Source organism: Bison bison, unplaced genomic scaffold (genome assembly GCF_000754665.1).
Source record: "Bison bison bison isolate TAMUID 2011002044 unplaced genomic scaffold, Bison_UMD1.0 scf7180017864213, whole genome shotgun sequence".
NCBI lineage: Eukaryota > Metazoa > Chordata > Mammalia > Artiodactyla > Bovidae > Bison > Bison bison.
Genome location: NW_011494785.1, coordinates 8,644,407 through 8,668,531, shown reverse-complemented (window position 1 = coordinate 8,668,531; position 24,125 = coordinate 8,644,407). Strand labels below are relative to the sequence as shown.

General features: G+C 39.6%; 1 protein-coding gene across 3 annotated transcripts in view; it reads left to right on the top strand.

The window, feature by feature from the left end:
• The first annotated feature begins 769 nt into the window (after positions 1-769).
• Positions 770-24,125, top strand: part of LOC104992304 (multidrug resistance-associated protein 1-like) — a 98,687-nt gene continuing 75,331 nt past the window's right edge. For all 3 annotated transcript variants that reach the window (XM_010845143.1, XM_010845142.1, XM_010845144.1), the window contains exons 1-5: positions 770-973; positions 8,158-8,219; positions 16,964-17,111; positions 17,820-17,962; positions 21,856-22,033. In XM_010845143.1, the coding sequence (XP_010843445.1) occupies positions 911-973; positions 8,158-8,219; positions 16,964-17,111; positions 17,820-17,962; positions 21,856-22,033 (594 nt within the window). In that variant the 5' untranslated portion in view covers positions 770-910. The remainder of the gene's footprint in view (positions 974-8,157; positions 8,220-16,963; positions 17,112-17,819; positions 17,963-21,855; positions 22,034-24,125) is intronic.

Below are 24,125 nucleotides of genomic sequence, written 5' to 3'. Positions count from 1 at the left end.
TTCTTGGTTCTGAAACATAATACCCACTCTTGTAAAATTATCACATTTCCTTATCCTTATCTCCATTATACAGAATTCTTAGTCCCTCTTCTGTTATTTCAAGCTCTAAGTTAATCGAAACAAAATATTTCATTAGACCAATGACACATCTCATGGAAAGGGATTTGTTGCATAAACTAATACTTCTTTACACAAGGTTCATGATCCATTAGTATTTATTAAATGTCAAAATGCTATCCTTAATTTTCATATCCCCCTTTATATGTCATGTATCATATTTCACCTAGTTCTTTGCTAACCTTAGTTACTACGAAGTTACTCCATTTATTACATAGTCTTATGATTAATTTGAAAAGTAAAATTAAGATTCTCTATACTGTCATTGTTTCTTAATACTATGAGAAGTATTTCATTAGTTTTTTTTTTTTTTTTTTAATTTTCTAATCTTAAAGCCCTTGCAGTTAAATTCTCTCTGTAAAATTCTACTGACCTGTTCTCCTTAACAGTTTTCTGTAAGGGGCAGATATTAACATTGTGCTTGCAAACACATAAATGTCACCCCAGGGAGGAAAGAGCATTGAGTTTCTATTATAAAGGGACACATTTTCTAACAGTGCAACCCTGGAAACTGAGGAGTGAGAATTACTGAGTGCAGTACAAGTCCCCCAAAAGGCAGAGTTATTTGGATTCTAAGGAAGGTCCCACTTCCCACCGGGCCCCTCCCTCTTTCCAGCCGCCTCCCAGGCGCGGGGGCGGGAAGGGCTGGGGAAGGGCTGGGCGACTGCCGACACGCCCGGGCAGGGCGCTCGCGTCCTTCCACCTCACAGACGCCGATTGACAGTCCCCCCAGAAACAGAGCTGACAGCCCGGACCTCTCTCCGCTTCCCGTCGCCGGGAGTCCGCGTGGACCATGTTTTCCATCCTGGGGAGGTGGGGCGCGAGCGGCTTCTACCAGCGGGTCACCGAGGCGCAGGTAGAGCTCTTTGGTGGGGGTGGGAGAGGCGGGGCGGTTTTCCGGCCAATCTGGGGACGAAGGGGAGTGGGGAGAGCTGACTGTGCAGACCCTGAAACATGAACTGATGTCTTAGATGCCTGTATACGTAGTAGTCAAACATACACACACACACACACACACACACACACACACACACACAGTCTTAAGAGCTAAGATCTGTCCATGGGATGGTGTGAAACTTCACCGAGCAAGATCTCAGTCAAGGTGGCTGCTGGAGGAGAGAAAGAGGCATCTTTGCAGGGATAAGTAAACAGAAACAAGTATTTGAGAAAAGAATGAATGGACCTGGCTTCCGCTGCAGGAGTAGAGGGTGGGATGGAATTCTACAACCAGTGATAGAGCCCAATAAAACCCCAGGAAGAGACCCGGGATAAATAAACTCCGTCAACTGACATGATATTGAGAACCCGAAGCCTGGAGCAAACCCAGAAACTGCGGACATTTGACTGTGCCTTGCTCCCCCGGGCACCCTATCCCTACCCCCACGCTGTGGTAACGCGTGCTTCTTCTACAGTGGAAGTCATGTGCCGTGAACTCTGCTGTTGTATGCCGGCATGTGTACTAAGCCGCTTCAGCCGTGTCCTCTGACTCTTTGAGACCCCATAGACTGTAACCTGCAAGGCTCCTCTGTCCATGGAATTCTCCAGGCAAGAATACTGGAGTGGGTTGCCATTTCCTTCTCCAAGGGAGCTTCCCGACCCAGGGATGGAACCCACCTCTCTTGCATCTCCTACATTGGCAGGCTGGTTCTTTACCACTAGCCCCACCTGGGAAGTCCGATTTCCTAAAAATATCTTACTTGTTTTACTTCTCATCACTACACAAGATAGGTCTTAGAAATAGGCCTAACACACTTAGATCTGTAGTACTTAAAAAGGAAGAAAAAAAATTTCAGATTCAGAGGATCTTGTTCTCATCCTGGCTTTTGTTAGTAACTTAAAATGTCAAATAAATAAGAGTCTATTAATTACATATGAAACTATAAGTTTATTTAAAAGTAGGACAAATTATATGTACTCTTTTTAAATCTATAAAGTATAGGAATTGAATAAGTCCCTTAAAATGTGCAAGAGCTCCACTAGGACAATATACCTTTCAGTTTGTTTGTTTGTTTGTTTAACTTGAGACATGTCAGGCTTAGTCAGGCAAACTGGTTTAACATCATGAGTCTAACCTCAAAGGTGGCCAAAGGCAGTGAACTACAAACAGGTGTGGTGGGAAATTATAAACTCAAACAATTTCTTCACTCCAAATTCAAGTGGACTCTTCCTTTAAGATTCCAACTATGTTTATTTCCTTGGCTATTCAGTTCAGTTCAGTCGCTCAGTCATGTCTGACTCTTTGCAACCCCATGGACTGCAGCACGCCAGGCCCCCCTGTCTATCACCAACTCCCAGAGTTTACCCAAACTCATGTCTATTGAGTCAGTGATGCCATCTAACCATCTCATCCTCTGTCATCCCCTTCTCCTCCTGCCTTCAATCTTTCCCAACATCAGGATCTTTTCAAATGAGTCAGGTCTTTGCATCAGGTGTTACTCAACATCAATAGCTTTCTGGACCAAGAATCCATTTAGAAAAGGTTGAAAATACTAATTTAAATAGCATTTTCTGTTTGTTACTTCTATGACACCAAGTTTTTTTGTTTTTTTAAGTTGATGGCTTTCAGGCATGTTGAAAACCTTGTATGGTTATATTTTACTACTTAGACTGTATTTTTGGCATAGTAGAGCTCAGATAAAAATCCCAGCCTTACCTATAAGCCAAGAACATGACTTTCTGATTGAGTTTCTAGGACTGGCATAGTGACGTATAAATAGAAAACCTCTTAAAAATTGTATTGGTGGTGATTAGCATTAATTCATTCACATATTTATTCATGTAAAACATTTTATGAGCTGGACCCTGGAAGTATTAAAGAGCAGAGACATTACTTTGCTAACAAAGGTCCATCTAGTCACAGCTATGGTTTTTCAAGTAGTCATGTATGGATGTGAGAGTTGGACTATAAAGAAAGCTGAGCACCGAAGAATTGATGTTTTTAAACTGTGGTGTTGGAAAAGACTCTTGAGAGTCCCTTGGACTGCAAGGAGATCCAACCAGTCCATCCTAAAGGAAATCAGTCCTGAACATTCATTGGAAGGACTGATGTTGAAGCTGAAACTCCAGTACTTCGGCCACCTGATGTGAAGAACTGACTCATTGGAAAAGACCCTGATGCTGGGAAAGATTGAAGGTGGGAAGAGAAGGGGATGACAGAGGATGAGATGATTGGATGGCATCACCGACTCAATGAACATGAGTTTGAGTAAACTCCGGGAACTGATGATGGACAGGGAGGCCTGGCGTGCTGCAGTCCATGGGGTTGCAAAGAGTCAGACATGACTGAGCGACTGAACTGAACTGAACTGAAGCATAGTGTTTTCTACCCTCCAGAGAAGATAGGTTTGGAAGGAAAAAGTACCTGTAGGCAAATTATTGGATAGTCAGGTAAGAGTGAGGGTAAGTTCAAGGAGGACAAGTCTGAAGAGCCTTTACATCTCACGTAAGGAATTTGTTGAGTTTGCCTTGGTAACCCAGAACAAGAAATTGAGACTTGGAGGTAGGGATGAGAGGAGAGGAATCACTAATGGTAATACATCCTCCAGATGATTCAAGCACAAGTAAGATTTAACCAGAAGTGAAGTACAAGGAAGTGGACAAGAAGAAAGGGGTTTCTAAGTAGCAGCAGACAGTAACAGCATGTAACGGGTAGAGCTGAGGGTGTAGAATTATGACCTGAAAATAGAATGAACTTACTGGGTTCAGTTCAATGTCTTATGCTTCTCAGTTGGAGGACCTTGGCCAAGTTTATTTTTTAAACTCTGGGCCTTTGTTTTCTCTTCTGTAAAATTGGGTTGACAAAAATATTCCCACCACTAAGACACATTATATTTAATAATACATATATTTACAATAGAATCTGACACATAATAAGCTATTGAAAAGCCTAAGTTCTAAAAAGCATAAATCCCTTTTGCTTTCTAGATGGTTTTCCTTCTCTGTAAGACTTCCTGTATAGGCATTTTTCCATATCTTCCTTCACTCTTCCCAGGATCATTCTCTAATACCCACAAAGGAAGTTCCTGAAGTTAGGGGTTATTAGATATTATTAACAGTAGCAGTCACACAAACCACATCCTCAGGAGGCTACATCTAAAGGTTGAACCCAAAGAAGATCGCCAGCAACATGTTTCATTAAATCCTGGACCCAGGTTATGCTGTGGGCTAACCTTCCTGCTCCTCCATCACAATACAAAAATAATAGGATCACCATCCAAATGAAAATTGCCCATAAGACCTCCTGGAGGAGGGAATGGCAACCCACTCCAGTATTCTTGCCTGGAGAATCTCATGGACAGAGGAGCCTGGTGGGCTACAGTCAATGGGGTGGCACAGAGTCAGACATGACTTAAGTGACTTAGCACTGCCAGCAGCACCGCATTAATATTAAGGCACGTTCACAGGATGCCTAGTATATACCCAGTGCTAGATAAGTACAAAGATAATAAAAGGAAAACAGGCTTTTTAGAAAACAAAAGCCTTTAATAGGCTTGGGAAGATAAAAGAAATGAGAAATCATTTGATATCAGGTCTGCAGAGGAAGTGGTGTCAGCGAGAACAGGTGAGTTGCAAGGACTACAGAATGTCCAGTGGAGAGGATGGGAGTGAATTCAAACACTGAAGGAAACTCACAGAATTGTCATATCCTTGTTTTCAACACAGATGTTGCTTTCAGCAATATGTTGATAATATACTCAGTGAGACCCATGCTATGAATTCAGTAATTATTTACTGAGAAGCTATGTGTACATTCTTGGTACTTCAGTACAGTTCAGTTCAGTTCAGTCGCTCAGTCGTGTCTGACTCTTTGCGACCCCATGAATCACAGCACGCCAGGCCTCCTTGTCCATCACTAACTCCCAGAGTTCATTCAGACTCACATCCATCGAGTCAGTGATGCCATCCAGCCGTCTCATCCTCTGTCGTCCCCTTCTCCTCCTGCCCCCAATCCCTCCCAGCCTGGTACTTGTTAAGATTTAATTACCTCTACTAGATATTTTGCCTGCCTGATATTTCTTCTGGAAGGTAAATATGCTTGGAATTCACTGTAATAACTTCAGTATAAGATGCCTGGCCTTCATCTAATGAGGCTGTTTATTTACCAGAGTACTCAAAGAACCTTGTATAAGATGCTTTCACATGAAAAGTGGACCTAGAGCAGATGTCAAATACCCGGTCCTTGGCCTGCTAAAGTAACCTTGTCTACTAGCTCTGCAAGACTTTGGCCCTGAAATTTTTTTATTTAGCTGATGATTCCCTGGCCCAGCTGGATCATGACCTCAATTGGGTTAGCTTGGCCAATCTCTGCTGAGCTCTTTCAGACATGTACTGTCAGCTGGAGAGTTGGCTGGTGGCTGGATAATGTAAGACCAATGTCCTCGTATGTTGGGCAGTCTTCAAGCTGTTGGTCAGGATGATGGGCTGTCAGATGAGAACGTCATTTCTACTCCATGTAGCCTCCCTCCGGGAGGCTAACTTGGGCTCAGTCACATGGTGCACTCAGGGTTCCAAGCATAGCAAGCCTTTTGAAGTTTAGAGTTGGAGTTCTCTTAACATCACTCCTGTTGCATTCTCATAATCAAAAGAAGAAACAATGCTAGCCCAGATTCAAGGAGTGGGAAATAGAATCAGTCTCTGGATGGGAAAAGCTGCAAAGTATTTGCAGCCATTTGCATTTGGGCACAGAAATATGTGTATTTTTGATGTGAATATGATCTTCACATTGGTGGCCAATTATCAAATTGGCAACTCCCTATAAAATAAAATGTGACCACTGAGTTAATCAGAGAGTTTTCACACATTCTCCTCACTGATATATGTACTAATTTTCCAAATAATGTGTTTGATAGCAAGATTTATGACAACATCATCATTCACTTCTTGGCATGGTTGTTTTGGGCCACCGTGTGATAAATGTTTTACATGTGTCATAGCATTTATTTCTTGAAACAACAGTGTAAGGATATATAGCAATTTGTTAAAATACAGTTGACCCTTGAATAACAGAGGTTAAAGGTGCCAAATCTCCTCAAACTAAAAAATCTGCATGTAATTTATAGTCAGCCTTTCACGTATGTGGGATTCCCAGGTGTCTCAGTGGTAAAGAATTCGTCTGTCAGTGCAAGAGACACAGGAGATGCAGGTTTGGTCCCTGGGTCAGGAAGTTCCCCTGGATAAAGAAATGTCAACCCACTCCAGTATTCTTGCCAGGGAAGTCCCATGGACAGAGGAGCCTAGAGGGCTACAGTCCATGGGGTTGCAAAGAACCAGACACGACTGAGCACACACACGTGCTCATTCCATATATGTGGTTCCTCCATATCTAAAGTTCCTCATCCATAGGTTCAACCAATCCATGATTGTGTGGTAAGAAAAAAAAGTCCAAATATAAGTGGACCCATGCAGTTCAAACCATGTTCTTCAAGGGTCAACTATATATATATATATATAGTTGTTGTTTAGTCGACAAGTTGTATCTGACTCTTTGCGATCCCATGGATTATAACCTGCCAGGCTCCTCTGTCCATGGGATTTTCCAAGCAAGAATGCTGGAGTGGGTTGCCATTTCCTTCTTCATATATATATGTATATATATACACACACACACACATATATATGCAATGATTTATAGTGTATCATTTGCTATAACTCAGAGAACAGATTTGGAATGAGTGCTTTCTTATTTTTAATCAGAATATTTTGCTGTGAAGAATGAAAATCTCTCAGTTGTCTCCCACATTTTGCAACCCCATGGACTGTGGCCTGCCAGGTTCCTCTATCCATGGAATTCTCCAGGCAAGAATACTGGAGTGGGTAGCTGTTCCCTTCTCCAGGGGATCTTTCAAACCCAAGGATCGGATCCAGGTCTCCAACATTGCAGATGGATTCTTTACTGTCTGAGCCAACAGGGAAGTCCAAGAATACTGGAGTGAGTAGCCTATCTCTTCTCCAGTGGATCTTCCCAACCCAGGAATCAATCTGGGGTCTCCTGCATTGCAGGCGGATTCTTTAGTCGCTAAGTCTTCTCTGACTTTTTGTGACCCCATGGACTGTAGCCCACCAAGCTCCTCTGTCCATGGGATTTCCCAGGCAAGGATACGGGAGTAGGTTGCCATTTCCTACTCCAAGAATATTTTGCTGTTCAGGATGAAATATTGTTTCATTCTTCGAGAATAAGAATTTTTTTTAATGTGGTAAACAGTTTGTAAATATGGAATCAGAACTGGATTAGAGAGGATTAATGCAAAATTGTTAAATATGGGACAGTTTCTAACAATGAAATTTAATTTTGTGGTTAGTGTAACTTTGTAAAAATAGAGATTGATGCTGACCTTAAAAAAATGTAAGAATATTGCCTCTGAGACCTTCTCTTTTAAACCCCTCTTCTTTTGGTCAAATTTATCAGGTCAATGGAAAGAGAATTATGGAAATACTATAAATCTTCCCAAATAATATATAATTGTGATAATATATAATTATGTATGTATATATGCATTTATACAAATTATGTAACTAAACATTTACACAGAAGTGAGTAAACCAAATGCCTATTATAGTCTATTGTTTTCCTACTTATCAGAAGAAAGATAAAACTGTTTTTCACTTAGCAAATAATATTTTAAATTTAGCTTTTATTGTGCATATATGTAAGCTAAATTATGTATTTATATATGCATGTATATACATACATATATACACAGTCATTTTAGTTTGAGAGGCTATATATATATACATGTGTGGTTATTCATATATAGAGAGGCACAGAGAGAAAAAGAAGAAATAATAGAAAATTTAGGAATAGTTTTCCTTTTCTACATGGTTTCTTGCTATGTAAAAGCCATAATATTAGAAGAAATCTTAATTTTCCTCTAATGCATTGTCCAAGGATATCTTAATTGTATTAATTAAAGATTATGTTATCAACATAGCTGAAATATAAATTATTTCATGTTTACTTTCCACTTGCTGACAAAGATATTTCAAATGTAAAATAAAGGCATTTTCTTCATACACTAGCTGTTATTTATTTATTTATTTTAGAGATGCAGTCCAGAGAAAAGTGCTTCATTCTTCAGTAAGATGACCTATTCCTGGTTTAGTAGGTAAGAATTTTACTAATTTATCTGTAGTGTAACACATTGAGAAAATTCTGAGTGAAATGACACTTACATGTTATTCCTTTAATCTAAGCATGTATATTTTTACAAAATAACTTTGCAAAGGTTTTCTTCTCATGTGATTTATTCCAAAAATATCACAAATAGTAACATACAAATTAGGTCCACAGATAGGACTGTTAATACTCCTGCAATATGGCTGCCCATTTATACTATTTCTATCTCTGTTAGCACTAGGAAGTGAAAATGAACATATACATATACATCTGCTAAGTCGCTTTAGTCGTGTCCGACTCTGTGCGACCCCATAGACGGCAGCCCACCAGGCTGCCCCATCCCTGGGAGTCTCCAGGCAAGAACACTGGAGTGGGTTGCCATTTCCTGCTCCAATGTATGAAAGTGAAAAGTGAAAGTGAAGTTGCTCAGTCATGTCCGACTCTTAGTGACTCCATGGACTGCAGCCTACCAGTCTCCTCCGTCCATGGGATTTTCCAGGCAAGAGTACTGGAGTCGGGTGCCATTGCCTTCTCCAACATATACATATACATATACATATTTTATACATATGCATATATATGTACATATACATGGGGCTTCCCTGGTGGCTCAGTGGTATAGAATCTGCCTGCAGTGCAAGAGACCTGGGTTCAATCCCTGGGTTGGCAAGATCTCCTGGAGGAGGGCATAGCAACCCACTCTAGTACTCTTGACTGGAGAATTGCATGGACAGAGGAGCCTGGTGGGCTACAGTCCATGGGGCCACACACAATTGGACACGTCTGAAGCGACTAAGCAGCAGCAGCAGACGTGTATATACACATATATGTTTAATCATCATGTATCTGCTATTTACTTTTACCCATTTTATATATTTTATTTCATGTAATTTTCCCCTATGAGATAGGCATTTACAGAGAGGACATTTGAGGCTCAAGGAGAGGGAAGCCAGGTAGGCTTGATATCCAAATAGGAGGTACCTAGGTAGGAGGAGCAGACTGACCTGATGTTAGAGGTGAGTTTGAGTTCACGTTTCAAGCTTTCTTTGTTCTGTTTTGTTATTTTACTTTTTACTGGAAATGCTCTCATTTATACTTATCTATGTAGTGCAGCATTAGTCACTCAGTCGTGTGTGACTCTTGCGACCCCATGGACTGTATCTCACCAGGTTCCTCTATCCATAGAATTCTCCAGGCAAGAATACCAGTGGTGGTGGTTTAGTCTCTAAGTCATGTCCAACTCTTGTGATCTCATGGACTGAGAACCTACCAGGCTCCTCTGTCCATGGGATTCTCCAGGCAATACTGGAATGGGTTGGCATTTCCTTCTCCAGGGAATCTTCCCGACCCAGGACTCAAACCCAGGTCTCCTGCATTGCAGCCAGATTCTTTATTGACTGAGCTACAAGGGAAACTCAAGAATACTGCAGTGGGTTGCTCAGATGGTAAGGAATCTACCTGCAATGCAGGAGACCTGGATTTGATCCCTGAATCAGGAAATCCTCTGGAGAAGGAAATAGCAAGAATATTGGAGTGGGTTGCCATTTCCTTCTTCAGAGGATTTCCTGACCCAGGGATCAAACCCAGGTCTCTGGCCTTGCAGGCAGATTCCTTACCATCTGAGCCACCTATTGTGCTTTTTGCTGAAAAGTTTCTCATTTATAATTATTTATACTCCTATTAAAACACACAGACATCATTTTGTAAGGCATATAATGTGGTTTATCTTACAGAATAATTTATAATATGTGATGAGGGCTTTAACACAAGAATTAAATCATATTGAATGAGAAGAGTTCATTTTTTCTAATTTTATACATTCAACAACTTTATGTTTTCTCCTATAACAGAAAGTTTATGATAATGTGAAACTAAATGTATCATTCTAACTTAATGCCCCTTGCTCTATAGTTGGTAGAAACAAAATTGCCCAATTTGATCTACAAATATTAGGTTAGGCAAAAAGTTCATTTGGATTTTTCTGTAAGATAGTATGGAAAAATCCGAATGAACTTTTTGGCTAACCCAATGTGTTTTTAAGAGTAGATGAATGCTTTAAAAAAAAAGTTTTTTGCATGCTAGATGTCCTACATTATGCTAACCTTTAAAAATGCAGAGATAAATGATCTAGATCTTGTCTTCCAGGAATTCATAATAGAATTAAAAAGATTAAAAAGTACACTATCAATTACACAAAAAGGCAGTCTAAGCATGATGGAGAAACACAATTTTCAGAAATGTCATTTAACCAAGTCTGCACAATTGGGAATGTTTCACAAGTGATTAATGCCTTAACCCAACATTTAAAAAGTATAGGGGTGAGCCAAAGTGGCATTCCCAGTTGAGCAAACACCATATACAAATCATGGAGGTAGGGGAGAACTGACCCTTCCACATTGGTATGTCAAGAGATCAGGTTGAAAGGACAGATCAGTAAGAGTTCTCTAGGATATCCTGAAGATAGTGAGAAGCCCCTGAAGGATTTTAAACAGAGAGTGACATATGATTTGCACTTCAGAAAATCACCTGTTCAATTCTGTGGATACATGTAAGAGATGAAAATGGAGAGAGACTGGTTAGGAGGCTCTTTGGATATCTTGGTAGATTTATGATTACCACCTGAACCATAATAATGATAAAGATGATGAACAGGAAGGAATACATTTAAGAGAAAGAGTTGATTGAAAGAGGAGATTGAAGAACTGGGGAAAGCGTTGAATAACGTTGGGTTTCTGGGTCAGATAACTGAGAGTTTCAGATATTGTGAAAATTTGTGAATTCAGTTTAGCAAAGTTTCAATTTCTGGTGCCTGACTCATCCCCATTAAAAAAAAACTTACACGTGTTGGAGATGTAGATCTTAGGCTTACAGTTGTGGATTTGAGGCTCAATGACTGTAGATCTGTAGTCATGAACGTCATTGAAATCAAGTAGGAGAATCTATTTAACAAGCAGTGTATTGGGAATCCTCAGTATTTAAACAGTAAGAGGAGGGAGAGTCTACAAAGGAAGCTAAGTATTCAGAATGTAACAGACAAACCAAAGAAACAGTGTGATTGGAAACTAGGGAAACTGTCAAAAAAGGAAAAAAAGTTAAGTGACCAATAGGACCAAATACTGAAAATTAAAGTAAGAAATGAACACTCTCCATTGAATTTGGCAACGTAAAAATTATTGGTGATCTTTATAAAAGTTGTTGAAGTAGAAAACTGATATACTTGATAAGCAAATAATTGGGCAGATGTTGAATTATGACAAAAATTCTAAGTTATACAAATCTATGAATCACTTAAAGAGGATTGCAGAAATTTTATGACAATATGCTATATTAAATTATGCACTAGAAAAAATAAAGTTTAAATGGAAACTATGTAAATGTGGACTATTTACAGTTAATGATTTTGGTTTTTCAAATTTGTGTATGTTTAGATATGTTTTTCAAACCTGAGTTCTGTCTCATCCATGAATTGAGAATAAGAGTGATGTCTACACTGGCTTTAAAATTTTCAGACTGTCGTTTTTAAGTCACAAGCTAACAGAATTTAAATGATGCAAATAATTTTAAGTAAATGTACTTTAAAAACTTTTATTATCAAACTATATGCATTTTGACAAATGAAAACAATATGCATTTATGTTAAATATTACAAACACAATTTTAGGAGGCATGGAGTATGAAGCTGAAATTAAATTTAATATCAAATAAAACAGCAGAATTTAAAATATAGCAACTCAATATCTTGAAGTCTATATTTTAGATCAAACAACCAATAAGTTATACTTTTTGAATATCTCATTTATTTTCTGTTTAACTCTCACATGTCGGAACTAGATAGGAAATATTTTCATGGCATGCATTATCTGAAGCTATCATTGGCATTAAACTAATGTGGTTGCTTATCTGGTGCTGAAACAATTGCAGCTGAATCATAGCTATTGTTAAGAGAATGTCTCTTTCAAGACACTGGTTAATTGTGTTCTCAGATCTGTTCTTTGAGTTACAGAATGAAGTCAGAAATTATTTCCTAGGCCAAATTCAAGCTCCCCTAATTATATGAATAATTTGATTAAAATGTGCTCAGATGATGCAAATGATTAGGAGATTATATGCTTATGAGCCTTAATTCCTAAGGCAGTAGCTGTCTAAATCATGTTGATGATTAATAATTATGAAGGTTTTATTAGCAAATATAATCTGTCATCAGTGTATAATAATCATGGTCATAGAATGATCCCCTTGACATACATGGAAAAATCTAGTTAAAATTTTTATAGTTCACAATTGAATTATTTTAACTGGGGATACACTATTCAATCTGTCCTACCTTTTCCTCATGTATTAGTAAAATTTGTACATTATCTGACTTTGTCTCATCCTAAGATTTTTGTACCAACTGACACCTTGCCTTTTCCCATTACATAATCACCCCTTTCCAGAAATGTTTAAACAGATGATTAGCAATAATAAGGGCTTCCCTGGTGGCTCAGATGGTAAAGAATCTGCCTGCAATATGGGAGACCCAGGTTCAATCCCTGGGTCAGAAAGTTATCCCCTGGAGAAGGGAATGGCTACCCATTCCAGTATTCTTGCCTGCAGACTCTCCTGGACAGAGCAGCCTGATGGGCTGCAGTCCATAGGGTCGCAAAAAAGACACGACTGAAGTGACTTAGCACACACAGCACAGCAATAATGAAATTGACGGTGCTGCCATATATCTATACTTTCCAAGTATTTCGATTATTACTCATCTGCAAAATGTATATTTCATCTCACCCTGTTAGCCAACTGCCGCTGGTCTACTACCATTACTATCAGTTGGATAAGATATTATGCACACTTGTTAATGTTAAATACACTCAAGATTCTCTCTAACATAACAAAAATGAATATACAGTGGAAATATTACATTTAATGACATTGTATGCCTTTGGGTAAGTAAGTACTGGTGTATATCACATTTAAAAACCTGTGACCAGTCCCTAGAGTTCCTGCTGTTTAACAGCCAATAAAAATGATTGCTCTATATGCTTTAGAGAGTTGTCCTTTGAAAAAAGTATATCAGTCTATAAAAAACCAAGATGCTTGTATGTACCTTTATTATTGCTTAAGGACTAAAGTCCACAAGTTTGTAGGATCTGGTGCATTTCATTGTTGGGAGGGTCAACTATTGGTCCAAGAAGCTTCCCCAAAGCTGCTTTATGAATTGATTTAAAGAAGCACCACTTCCTCTTCTCCTGGATTCATATGTGTAAAAGTTAGACACAGAAGAGAGCAAAAGAGGTGGAAGAAGCACACACCTGGTAAAAGGAAGTCACAGCTGAGCCCAAGTACACCACAGTCAATTCGGCTTAAGTGTCACTTTTAGATGGTTCTTTATTTGGAGACTCAGCATGAAAGCCAGGGGTCACTTATCCCCATGAACCAAAACTGCTGAGTTTTGCATAGTTCTACCTCAAAATGCTGAGGCAGTAAATGTTATTAAAAATGCTTTTGTGAAAATCAATGCAATCTTATTTTGAAAACGAATATTTATTTTGTGGAATGGGATAGAATAAGTTAATATGACATTGAAGTAGTTTATTGCTTAATATGTTTTTAAAAGTGCACTGCAGAAAAATGTCCAGCATATTGAGCCAACAGAAACATGATTACAAAAGGTCCTTTCTTAGTACATTTAAGCTTTTTTGTTAAATATGAATTGTAATATGATATTAGGTAGTGTGTAATAAAAGTGAAATTGAATCCCGTGGAGACTGGTTACCATGGGATTTAAATCCATTCTGGGGTCAATCAATTCAGATTGTTCAGTAACAATGACAATGAAAGCAGTTCCAGTTTGGGGCAGTGTAATACTTTGTTATGGTCACTTGGACTAATATACTTTATAATGAAAAGAACTGAATCTATAGAGTCAGAAGGCCCGGGTTTAAATGGAAGTTTAATTTCTCACTGAACAAGTCATGTCATCAGGCTCAAAACGGAGTGTATCTCAACTATATGACTCAGGAGTGCTTCACATAACGGAATACTCAAATAATAATAGCTTAAACAGATAGATTAAAAAAATTTTTTTTATGTTATTGGGTAATACACCAGCCTTGACCCTGCTTCTTCTATCCAGGCTTCTTCTACCTTTCCACTCCATCCTTAGTATTTGGCTATTCACCCTTGGTGGCAAAGATGGCTTCTCCATTTCAGACCACCATGTCTTCAGTACAGGGAGGAAGGAGAAAAGCTCAGGAAAAGGGAGGCAAACATTTTTCTCCTTTTGAAGTTTTGTGTCTCCTTTTCTTTTTACTTTTAAAATTTTTTGTGAGGCTGGTGGGAATCTCAGTTCCCCCATCAGGGGTTGAACCTGGTCACAGTAGTGAAAGCCTGGAATCCTAACCACTAGGACATCAGGGGACTCCCTGTTTTGTGTCGTCTTTTGAAATAGAGAGGTCTCTTCAGTAGATTTTTTTAATAGATATTTTAGCTTTGAAGTGAAAATATTAGTTACGCAGTCATGTCCGACTCTTTACGACCCCATGGATTATAGGCTCTGTTCATGGAATTCTCCAGGCAAGAATACTGGAGTGGTAGCCATTCCCTTTTCTAGGGGATCTTCCCAACCCAGGGATTGAACCCAGGTCTCCCACATTGCAGGCAGATTCTTCAGTCTGAGCCACAGCCTTAACTGACTTATTAATGTCAAGCAAATAGTAATGAGATTACAGGGACACATTACTTTGCTAACAAAGGTCCGTCCAGTCAAGGCTATGGTTTTTCCAGTGGTCATGTATGGATGTGAGAGTTGGAGTGTAAAGAAAGCTGAGCGCCGAAGAATTGATGGTTTTGAACATCAATTGGAGAAGAACTTCAATTGGTATTGGAGAAGACTCTTGAGAGTCCCTTGGACTGTAAGGAGATCCAGCCAGTCCATCCTAAAGGAAATCAGTCCTGAATATTCATTGAAAGGACTGATGTTGAAGCTGAAACTCTAATACTTTGGCCACCTAATGCCAAGAACTGACTCATTGGAAAAGACCCTGATGCTGGGAAAGATTGAAGGTGGGAAGATAAGGGGATGACAGAGGATGAGATGGTTGGATGGCATCACCAACTCAATGAACATGAGCTTGGGTAAATGCTGGGAGTTGGTGATGGACAGGGAGGCCTGGCGTGCTGTAGTCCAGGGGTCGAAAAGAGTCGGACATGACTGAGCAACTGAACTGAACTACAGGGACTGATTTAGACCAATCATAGTTCATAACTCTATGGTTGGAATATGGACTTACTCTGAGTTCAAGAGATTTTCAACTGAATAAATATCAAATTCTAGTCAGTAGGAAGATGATGAGGCAGAAGGAAGGGATGTAAGGTAAATATAAATCATTGTCTGCAACAATAACGTCTGTGGTATAACTAGACCATGCACTTTAGTTCTCCTGGGACAAGCCCAGTTTAGACCTATTGTTCTTGCATAATTACTCACAATGTACTCTGGAGCAAGCTCTTTGAGTGAAGAAATGTGGAAGTACTAAGAGGCTGACAGTATCTTAAGGCTTCAGCTCCAAAGCGGCTCTGTGATAATGACTCATGTTCTATTGGTCAAGTAGGTCATATGTGACCAAGACCCAAGTTTATGCAGCAGATACAGGTCCTCCACTTGGACACTCTGTGAAGTCAAGTGTCAAAGGGTCTATATAGTCCCAGCAGAGGACAGATTCATTTCTATTTTCACACAAGCTTAAAAATCAAATGTGGGTTTTGGCGTGAATATCTTACTGTGAATATTAGCTATTTAAGTTCCAGTAAGGGAGGTAAGTGGAGAAGAAAATGGCAACCCATTCCAGTGTTCTTGCCTGGAGAATCCCAGGGACAGGAGAGCCTGGTGGGCTGCCATCTATGGGGTCACACAGAGTCGGACACGACTGAAGCGACGCAGCAGCAGGAGCAGCAGCAAGGGAGGTAAGAGTGGGTTTTGCTGGTGGCTCAGTGGTACAGACAATGGCACCCCACTCCAGTACTCTTGCCTGGAAAATCCCACGGATGGAGGAGCCTGGTGGGCTGCAGTTCATGGGGTCACTAAGAGTCGGACACGACTGAGCGACTTCACTTTCACTTTTCACTTTCATGCATTGGAGAAGGAAATGGCAACCCACTCCAGTGTTCTTGCCTGGAGAATCCCAGGGACGGGGGAGCCTGGTGGGCTGCCGTCTATGGGGTCGCAGAGAGTTGGACATGACTGAAGCAACTTAGCAGCAGCAGCAGCAGCAGCAGTGGTAAAGAATCAGCCTGCCAATGCAGGAGATGCCGTTCAGTCCCTGGGTCTGAAGAATTCCCTGGAGAAGGAAATGGAAACACACTTCAGGATTCTGGCCTGGGAAATTCCATGGACAGAGGAGCCTGGTGAGCTACAGTCCATGGGGTTGCAAATGAGTTGGACATGACTGAAGCAACTAAACAACAGTAAAGGGAAATAGAGTAGGTGGGTGTCTCCAACATGAGGTGAGTAAATGCAATTAGTGTTTTCACTGAATAATTGGATATCTAAACAGCTCTTTTAAAAGCTACAAAGGATTATTATATATTGTTGAACTTCAGGATAGAGTTGTGTGATTTTTCAAACACACATTCTAGTGAGTCCAACCTGATCAATAAAATGAATCAAGAAGTGAAACGAATGTATGCAGTTTAGTTTTAACGATTGTTGGTTTTGATGAATTGTTTTCCTTGCTCTTTCATTTTTAGAATAATTATTTTAGGCTATAAGAAACCTTTGGAAAGAGAGGATCTTTTTGAACTTAATGAAGGTGATTCCTCCTATATTGTGTGTCCCATCTTTGAGAAACAGTGGAGGAAGGAAGTTTTAAGGACTCAAGAGAGGCAACAAGTAAAGGTAACTATTAAATCCTTAGTACTTAACTGCATAACTTGTTCCAAATATGAGATACTATTATTAATATGGAAAATATGTTATAAAACATGTCATTTCCCTAACAATACTAGCTGTTATTAAAGCTAATTTCTGTCATCAAATTATTCAGCATCTGTTTAAAGCTCAGGAGCAAGTGTGTTATATGTATATAATTTGGGGCTTCTCACCAGTATCCTTCCTCATCCATTGTAGCAAAGATAGTTTCCATATCTCAGAGCATCATATCTATTGGTCAAAGTAAGTCATATAGTGGCCAAGGCTAAGACTTATAGGGGGCAAGAGTAGGCTCTTCAGATGTAGCCTCATGCACACACACATACATACACACATGAATATATATACAATGTATGTATATAGTCTTTAGACTTCTCAAAAAGAAAATATAATTTGAAGATAAAAACTGTATTAGTGAAACAGTTTCAAAACCCACAACAGTGATTTAAAAAATGGTTTCCTTTCCTGTTTATGCCACATGGTATGAATAACACCATGTGGTTTGGTACCATTCTATACCAATAACAGGGACCTTGTTTTCAAGTTTAATTGAACTTATTCCTTTCATGTTGCTTTTTCATCTTTGGAGTACATTACTAATTTTATGATTATGTATATTTTATGGATTAGTTCTGTTCTCTTTTCTCATTGTTTTTGTTTTCTTTAATTATGTAGTCATCTTTTCATAAAGAGGCACACACCAGGAAGCCATCTCTACTCCGGGCATTGTGGAACACTTTTAAGTTTGCCCTGATTCAGGTTGCGTTATTCAAAGTATTGGCTGATGTTTTGTCCTTCACTAGCCCACTCATAATGAAGTAAGTTGAAGTTGTTTTTTTTTTCCCTTTCCCACAAGTACTTGATAAGGAAGTTTACTGTTTCACTTTAAAAATGTACTAAAAAAGAGTGGGGTGGGTTCATATTACAGATTTTATTTAGATACAAGCATTCCATTAAGTTTGCTTGTGATATGAATGTGAATTATGATAATATAGTAATTATTGAAACAACCATGTATTAAGCACTATTCTAAAATCTTTATATTAATTATCCAATCTAATCTTTACAACAATCCTACAATGTAGGAAGTAATATTGTACCCACTAGCACAATGTAGAAACAAAGAAATCTCTGTAATTTGCCTAAGACCATACAACTAGAAAATACAAGAGTCACAACACAAATCTGGGAAATCTGGCTTGAGTTTATATGTTTAGGAAATGAAATGACACATACCTTTACTATTTTTCTTTGCTGTGACCTTTTTGGAATTGAACTGGTAGGCTGCAGTCCATGGGGTCGCTAAGAGTCGGACACGACTGAGCGACTTCACTTTCAATTTTCACTTTCATGCTTTGGAGAAGGAAATGGCAACCCACTCCAGTGTTCTTGCCTGGAGAATCCCAGGGACTGGGGAACCTGGTGGGCTCCCATCTCTGGGGTTGCACAGAGTCCAACACGACTGAAGCAACTTAGCAGCAGCAGCATAGAGAAACTATCTAAGTAATTTCTATTTCTAATAGTGGCCATATGCAAGGATTCATGAGCAGACAGTAAAACTGAGTCTTTGATTGTATGCCTCCAAGGGTACAAGGAAAGATTTTTTTATTAACCAATTATTATATATTTTTTGTTTTGAATATGTTTTCAAGTTGGAGTTTTTAAGAACAATTTAATTCATGAAAATAAAATTAATTCTGAGTTGCCAGATCCCAAATCACATCCAGGCACATATTTCGCCCATATTTATTAAGCACCTACTATATGCCAAACTGTTCTAAGTAGACCATGGGGATTGACCAAAAATCAAAAAGTCCCTGCTCTGATGACCCCTAGAAGGGAGAGATAAACAATAAATGAATAAGTATAAATTTTATTAAGAGGTAATTACTGCTAAGGAAAACAGTATGGTGAGGTAGTGGGGCACAGCATACTGGTCTGAGGGACTGGAAGTTGCTGTTTTCTGTGAGGTGATTAGGGAAGACATTGGTTATAATGGTGAAACTTGAACACAGTTCTGAATGAAGTTAGGGAGGAAGCCGAGATATATCTGTTGCAAATAGGAAGAACAAAGAGGGCTAAAGCCATGAGGCAGCAGCATATTTGGTATTTTTGAAGACTCATAGGAGGCAAGTGAGTGGAGCAGGGAAGCTGAGAGGAAAAGTGGTAAGACTGAGGTCAGATATACACACTACCCTGTGTAACATGTGTGGCTTCCCTGGTGGCTCAGAGGTTAAAGCGTCTGCCTGCAACGCCGGAGACCTGGGTTCGATCCCTGGGTTCGGAAGATCCCCTGGAGAAGGAAATGGCAACCCACTCCAGTATTCTTGCCTGGAGAATCCCGTGGATGGAGGAGCCTGGTGGGCTATAGTCCATGGGGTCGCAGAGAGTCGGACTCGGTTGAGTGACTTAACTTTCACTTTCACCTTCATATGTAACATAGACAGCTAGTGCAAAGCCGCTGTTTAGCACAGGGAGCTCAGCTCTGTGATGAGCTAGAGGGATGGGATTGGGCGCTGGGAGGGAAGCTCAAGAGGGAGGTTAATAAATGTGTACTTATAGCTGATTTGTGTTGCTGCAAAGCATAAACCAACACAACCTTGTAAAGCAAGTATATTCCAATTAAAAAAAAATAGAGACATTGTGGGGATGGGGAGACAAAAAGGTTGAGGTCAGAAAGTTTGGGCAGCTAAAAAGATTTTTAGCTGGGCCTTACAGAATGTGAGGGGAGCTTCCCCAGTGGTTCAGCAATAAAGAATCTGTCTGTAATACAGGAGATGCAGGAAACTCGGGTTCGATTCCTGGGTCAAGAAGATCTCCGGAATAGGAATTGGCAATCCACTCCAGTACTCTTTCCTGGAGAATTCCATAGACAGAGGAGCCTGGCAGGCTGCAGTCCATGGGACTGCAAAGAGCTGGACACAGCTGAGACATTCAGCACACACGCAGAGAATGTGATGATACAGGCTTTCATTTCATGTTAGAAAGGAAACCTTTGGAAGATTGTGAGCATAGAATGATATGATTAGACTGCAGTTTCATAGGAATCACTCTAGTAGCTATGTAGAAAATGAAGTAAAGAGGAGCAAGAGTGGAAGAAGCAGCAGCTACTAGCCAACTATGATAATCCAGGCAAAAGTCAATAGCAGCCTCAAGATTGTGGCAATGAAGGTGATAAGCAGTTAGATTTTGGCTTTATTTTAAAAGTAGAGTCAACATTATACCTTGATAGTTGAATGTAGGTTGAGAGAAGAAAAAAGGAGTCCTGGTGCCTTCAGAGTTTTTGTTTGTCACAAGATGAATGAGTTACCATTTACTGACATACAGAAGGCTCAGAAAAGAGTAAGGCGTACAATTTGCTAAATTTGAAATATGCATTAGATTTTCTGCAGAATTAAATTAACAGACCTGACTGCCATCCTTTGGAAAGACTGTTTATATGGCTGGCCTCAGGCTGGCAATTAGAACTTGAATTTCAGGAGGGTTCTCACTTACCCTAGCTGATAAGAGTGGTTCGATGTGGCCAGACTGTTTTATACATGTTTTATACATGATCCATGCTGAATTCCTCCTTTTTTTTCTGAGAGTTTGGAATTTCAGCCTGTGTTAGAAAGAGGGTACCCTGGATGCTGAGTCTTTAAGGGGCTTCCTTGTTTTTGTTCAGTCACTAAGTCATGTCTGAATCTTTGCAAACCCATGAACCGCAGCATGCAAGTTTCCTTGTCTTTCACTATCTCCTGGAATTTGCTCAGACTTGGTGATGCCATCCAACCATCTCATCTTCTGTCGCCCACTTCTCGCCCTGCCCTCAATCCTTCCGAGCATCCGGGTCTTTTCCAGTGAGGTGGCTTTAGGGAAGTGACCACACTATCATGGATATCTGGGTCATTAAGACTTTTTTTGTAGAGTTCTTCTGTGTATTCTTGCCACCTCTTCTTAATATCTTCTGCTTCTGTTATGTCCATACCATTTCTGTCCTTTATTGTGCCCATCTTTGCATGAAATATTCCCTTGGTATCTCCAGTTTTCTTGAAGAGATCTTTAACCTTTCTCATTCTATTGTTTTCCTCTATTTCTTTGCACTATTCACTTAAGAAGGCTTTCTTATCTCTCCATGCTATTCTCTGGGACTCTGTGTTCAGGTGGATATATCTTTCCTTTTCTCCTTTGCCTTTTGCTTCTCTTCTTTTCTCAGCTATTTGTAAGTCCTCTTCATACAACCACTTCGCTTTCTGGAATTTCTTTGTCTTTGGGATGGTTTTGGTCATTGCCTCCTGTACAATATTGATGAGATTACTGTAGGAAAACTAGAAAATACCTTTCTACCCAGAAGCCTGAGAAACTAAGTGTTGACTGTGTGTGAGTGTGTGCTCAGTCATTCAGTCGTGTCTGATTCTTTTGTGACCCCATGGATTGTAGCCTGCCAGGCTCCTCTGTGAATAGGATTTGCCAGGCAAGAATACTGGAGTGGGTTGCCGTTTCCTCCTAGAACAGAACTCAGATCTCCTGTATCTGGCCTTATTTATATAAAGCTTGAGTAAAAATAGAGAGAGCGAGAATGCAAAATTGGGCAAGTGGATAAAAAGAGCAGGCAAGAATGTGTGTGTGTGTGTGTGTGTAACATTTTGACAGTACTTAGTTCACACATGTATTTTATTACTTTGGATGTTTAACACTTCTTCCCTTTTCTCGATTTGTATATGACCTTCAGGCAAATGATCCTTTTCTGTGAACAACGCCCGGATTTTGGCTGGAGTGGTTATGGCTATGCTTTGGCGCTTTTTGTTGTAGTCTTTTTGCAAACCCTGATCCTTCAGCAATACCAGCGTTTTAAAATGCTCACTTCAGCAAAAATTAAGACAGCTGTAATTGGACTGATCTACAAAAAGGTAAAAGATTAAAAAAATTCCAAGTTTCTAAATGGACTCTGTCCAGTGCGTGCTTTAAAATAAGGGGTCTGGAAAAATAGAAGTAGTATTTAAAAAATTTCCATTATGCACTTTGAATATACATGTATTTTGCTGAAAAATAACTTTGACTCATCAATATTAGTTACATCAATTTCTTTACAGGGTCCTCTCTCTATATTTCCTGAAACTTCTAGTCAGCCCTAATGCCTGAAACTAAATGATGTTCTTTGTCCACTCTTAATGTCACTTAACTCCTCCTCAGAAAATGAATGGAATTGACTATTTCATGGTTGTCCCTATTTACGTATCAATAAATTAATTTCCATGGTCATTTTCCTTCTACATAATACCTTTTACTTCTTCCTCTGCTCACTCTACTTTTTCATAAAACAAAGCCATACTTCTTTATAGAGTTGTTATCTATTTCTGTTTGAGTCTAAGCCCCTTCCTATCCATCCGAAGAGCTGGTTGACCCTTATACCTAGCATAACTCTAAAGTTTAATTGGTCCTTTCTTGAAAATGCAGTTTTAAACATCACCTCTTTACCATTCAGAGCCTATTTACATCATAATTATAAACAGTTAAAAACCTTCCTCCCTTCTGTTGTTATTACTGAGTTATTCAGTCAAAAGTATATTTTGCCTTCTTATTCTGTAGTCCTCTGTCAATCTGTGTTCTTCAGATTTGGAATAGGAACTTAACTTACCTATTATACCTTTATCATCTAAGACAGTGGCTTTCACATATTTTTATAAAAGTTGGAAGACTGAGTAAATGAATAAATGAGCCATTACCTTCAAAACTAGGAAACTATTAAGCATACATAATAAATGTGTGAAACTATCAATAAATGCAGATGTTTTAAGATTCAGATGAGCAGGAAATGTACAATATTTGAAGGCAGTTGAGGAAGGTTTCTGGAGAAGGCAATGGCACCCCACTCCAGTACTCTTGCCTGGAAAATCCTATGGACGGAGGAGCCTGGTGGGCTGCAGTCCATGGGGTCGCTGAGGGTCGGACACGACTGAGCGACTTCACTTTCACTTTTCACTTTCCTGCATTGGAGAAGGAAATGGCAACCCACTCCAGTGTTCTTGCCTGGAGAATCCCAGGACGGTGAGCTGCTGTCTATGGGGTTGCACAGAGTCGGACACGACTGAAGCGACTTAGCAGCAGCAGCAGCAGAGGAAGGTTTCACATAGAAAGGAGCCTTGAAATAATCTTTGGGAGAAGTGTAGGATTTGTTGACCTGGATATGAAATGTCACAGACCATTTGGCCATATTAGGCCAAAATGGAGGCAGCAAGTGATTTTAGAGATTCTAGAATGCTCCAAGCCCAACTGAGCCAGAATATAACTAAACTTGCAGTAAACCTAGCTCTGTGTGAAACTGAAAGTGTTAGTTGCTCAGTTGTGTTCACCTCTTTGCGACCCTTTGGACTGTAGCCTGCCCGGCTCCTCCATCCATGGAATTTTCCAGGCAAAAATACTGGAGTGTGTTGCCATTTCCTTCTCCAGTAGATCTTCCCAACCTAGGCATTGAACCTGGGTCTCCCGCATTGCAGGCAGATTCTTTACCACCTGATCCACCAGGGAAGTCCTGTATAACTAGCTCTGTGTAACACACCCCAGATACAGGGTCAGATAGGCTGTTTGTAATTTTACAGGTTGTAACTTCTGAGAAATACAAATGTGGAGAAAAGATATGAAATACAAATATTAAAGAGTCTAGGAATCACTTTAAATGCTAACATTTTTTTCCCATATATGGCCCATATGGAACAGGTCTTCATTCATTGATTAAAGCACTGGAGTTTAGGTATAGGATTTGGGTAGATTTATAATAGCTGGTTTTAGAAAAGGCAGAGGAACCAGAGATCAAATTGCCAACATCTGCTGGAAAAAGCAAGAGAGTTCCAGAAAAACATCTATTTCTGCTTTATTCACTATTCCAAAGCCTTTGACTGTGTGGATCACAATAAACTGTGGGAAATTCTGAAAGAGATGGGAATACCAGACCACCTGACCTGCCTCTTGAGAAACCTGTATGCAGATCAGGAACAACAGTTA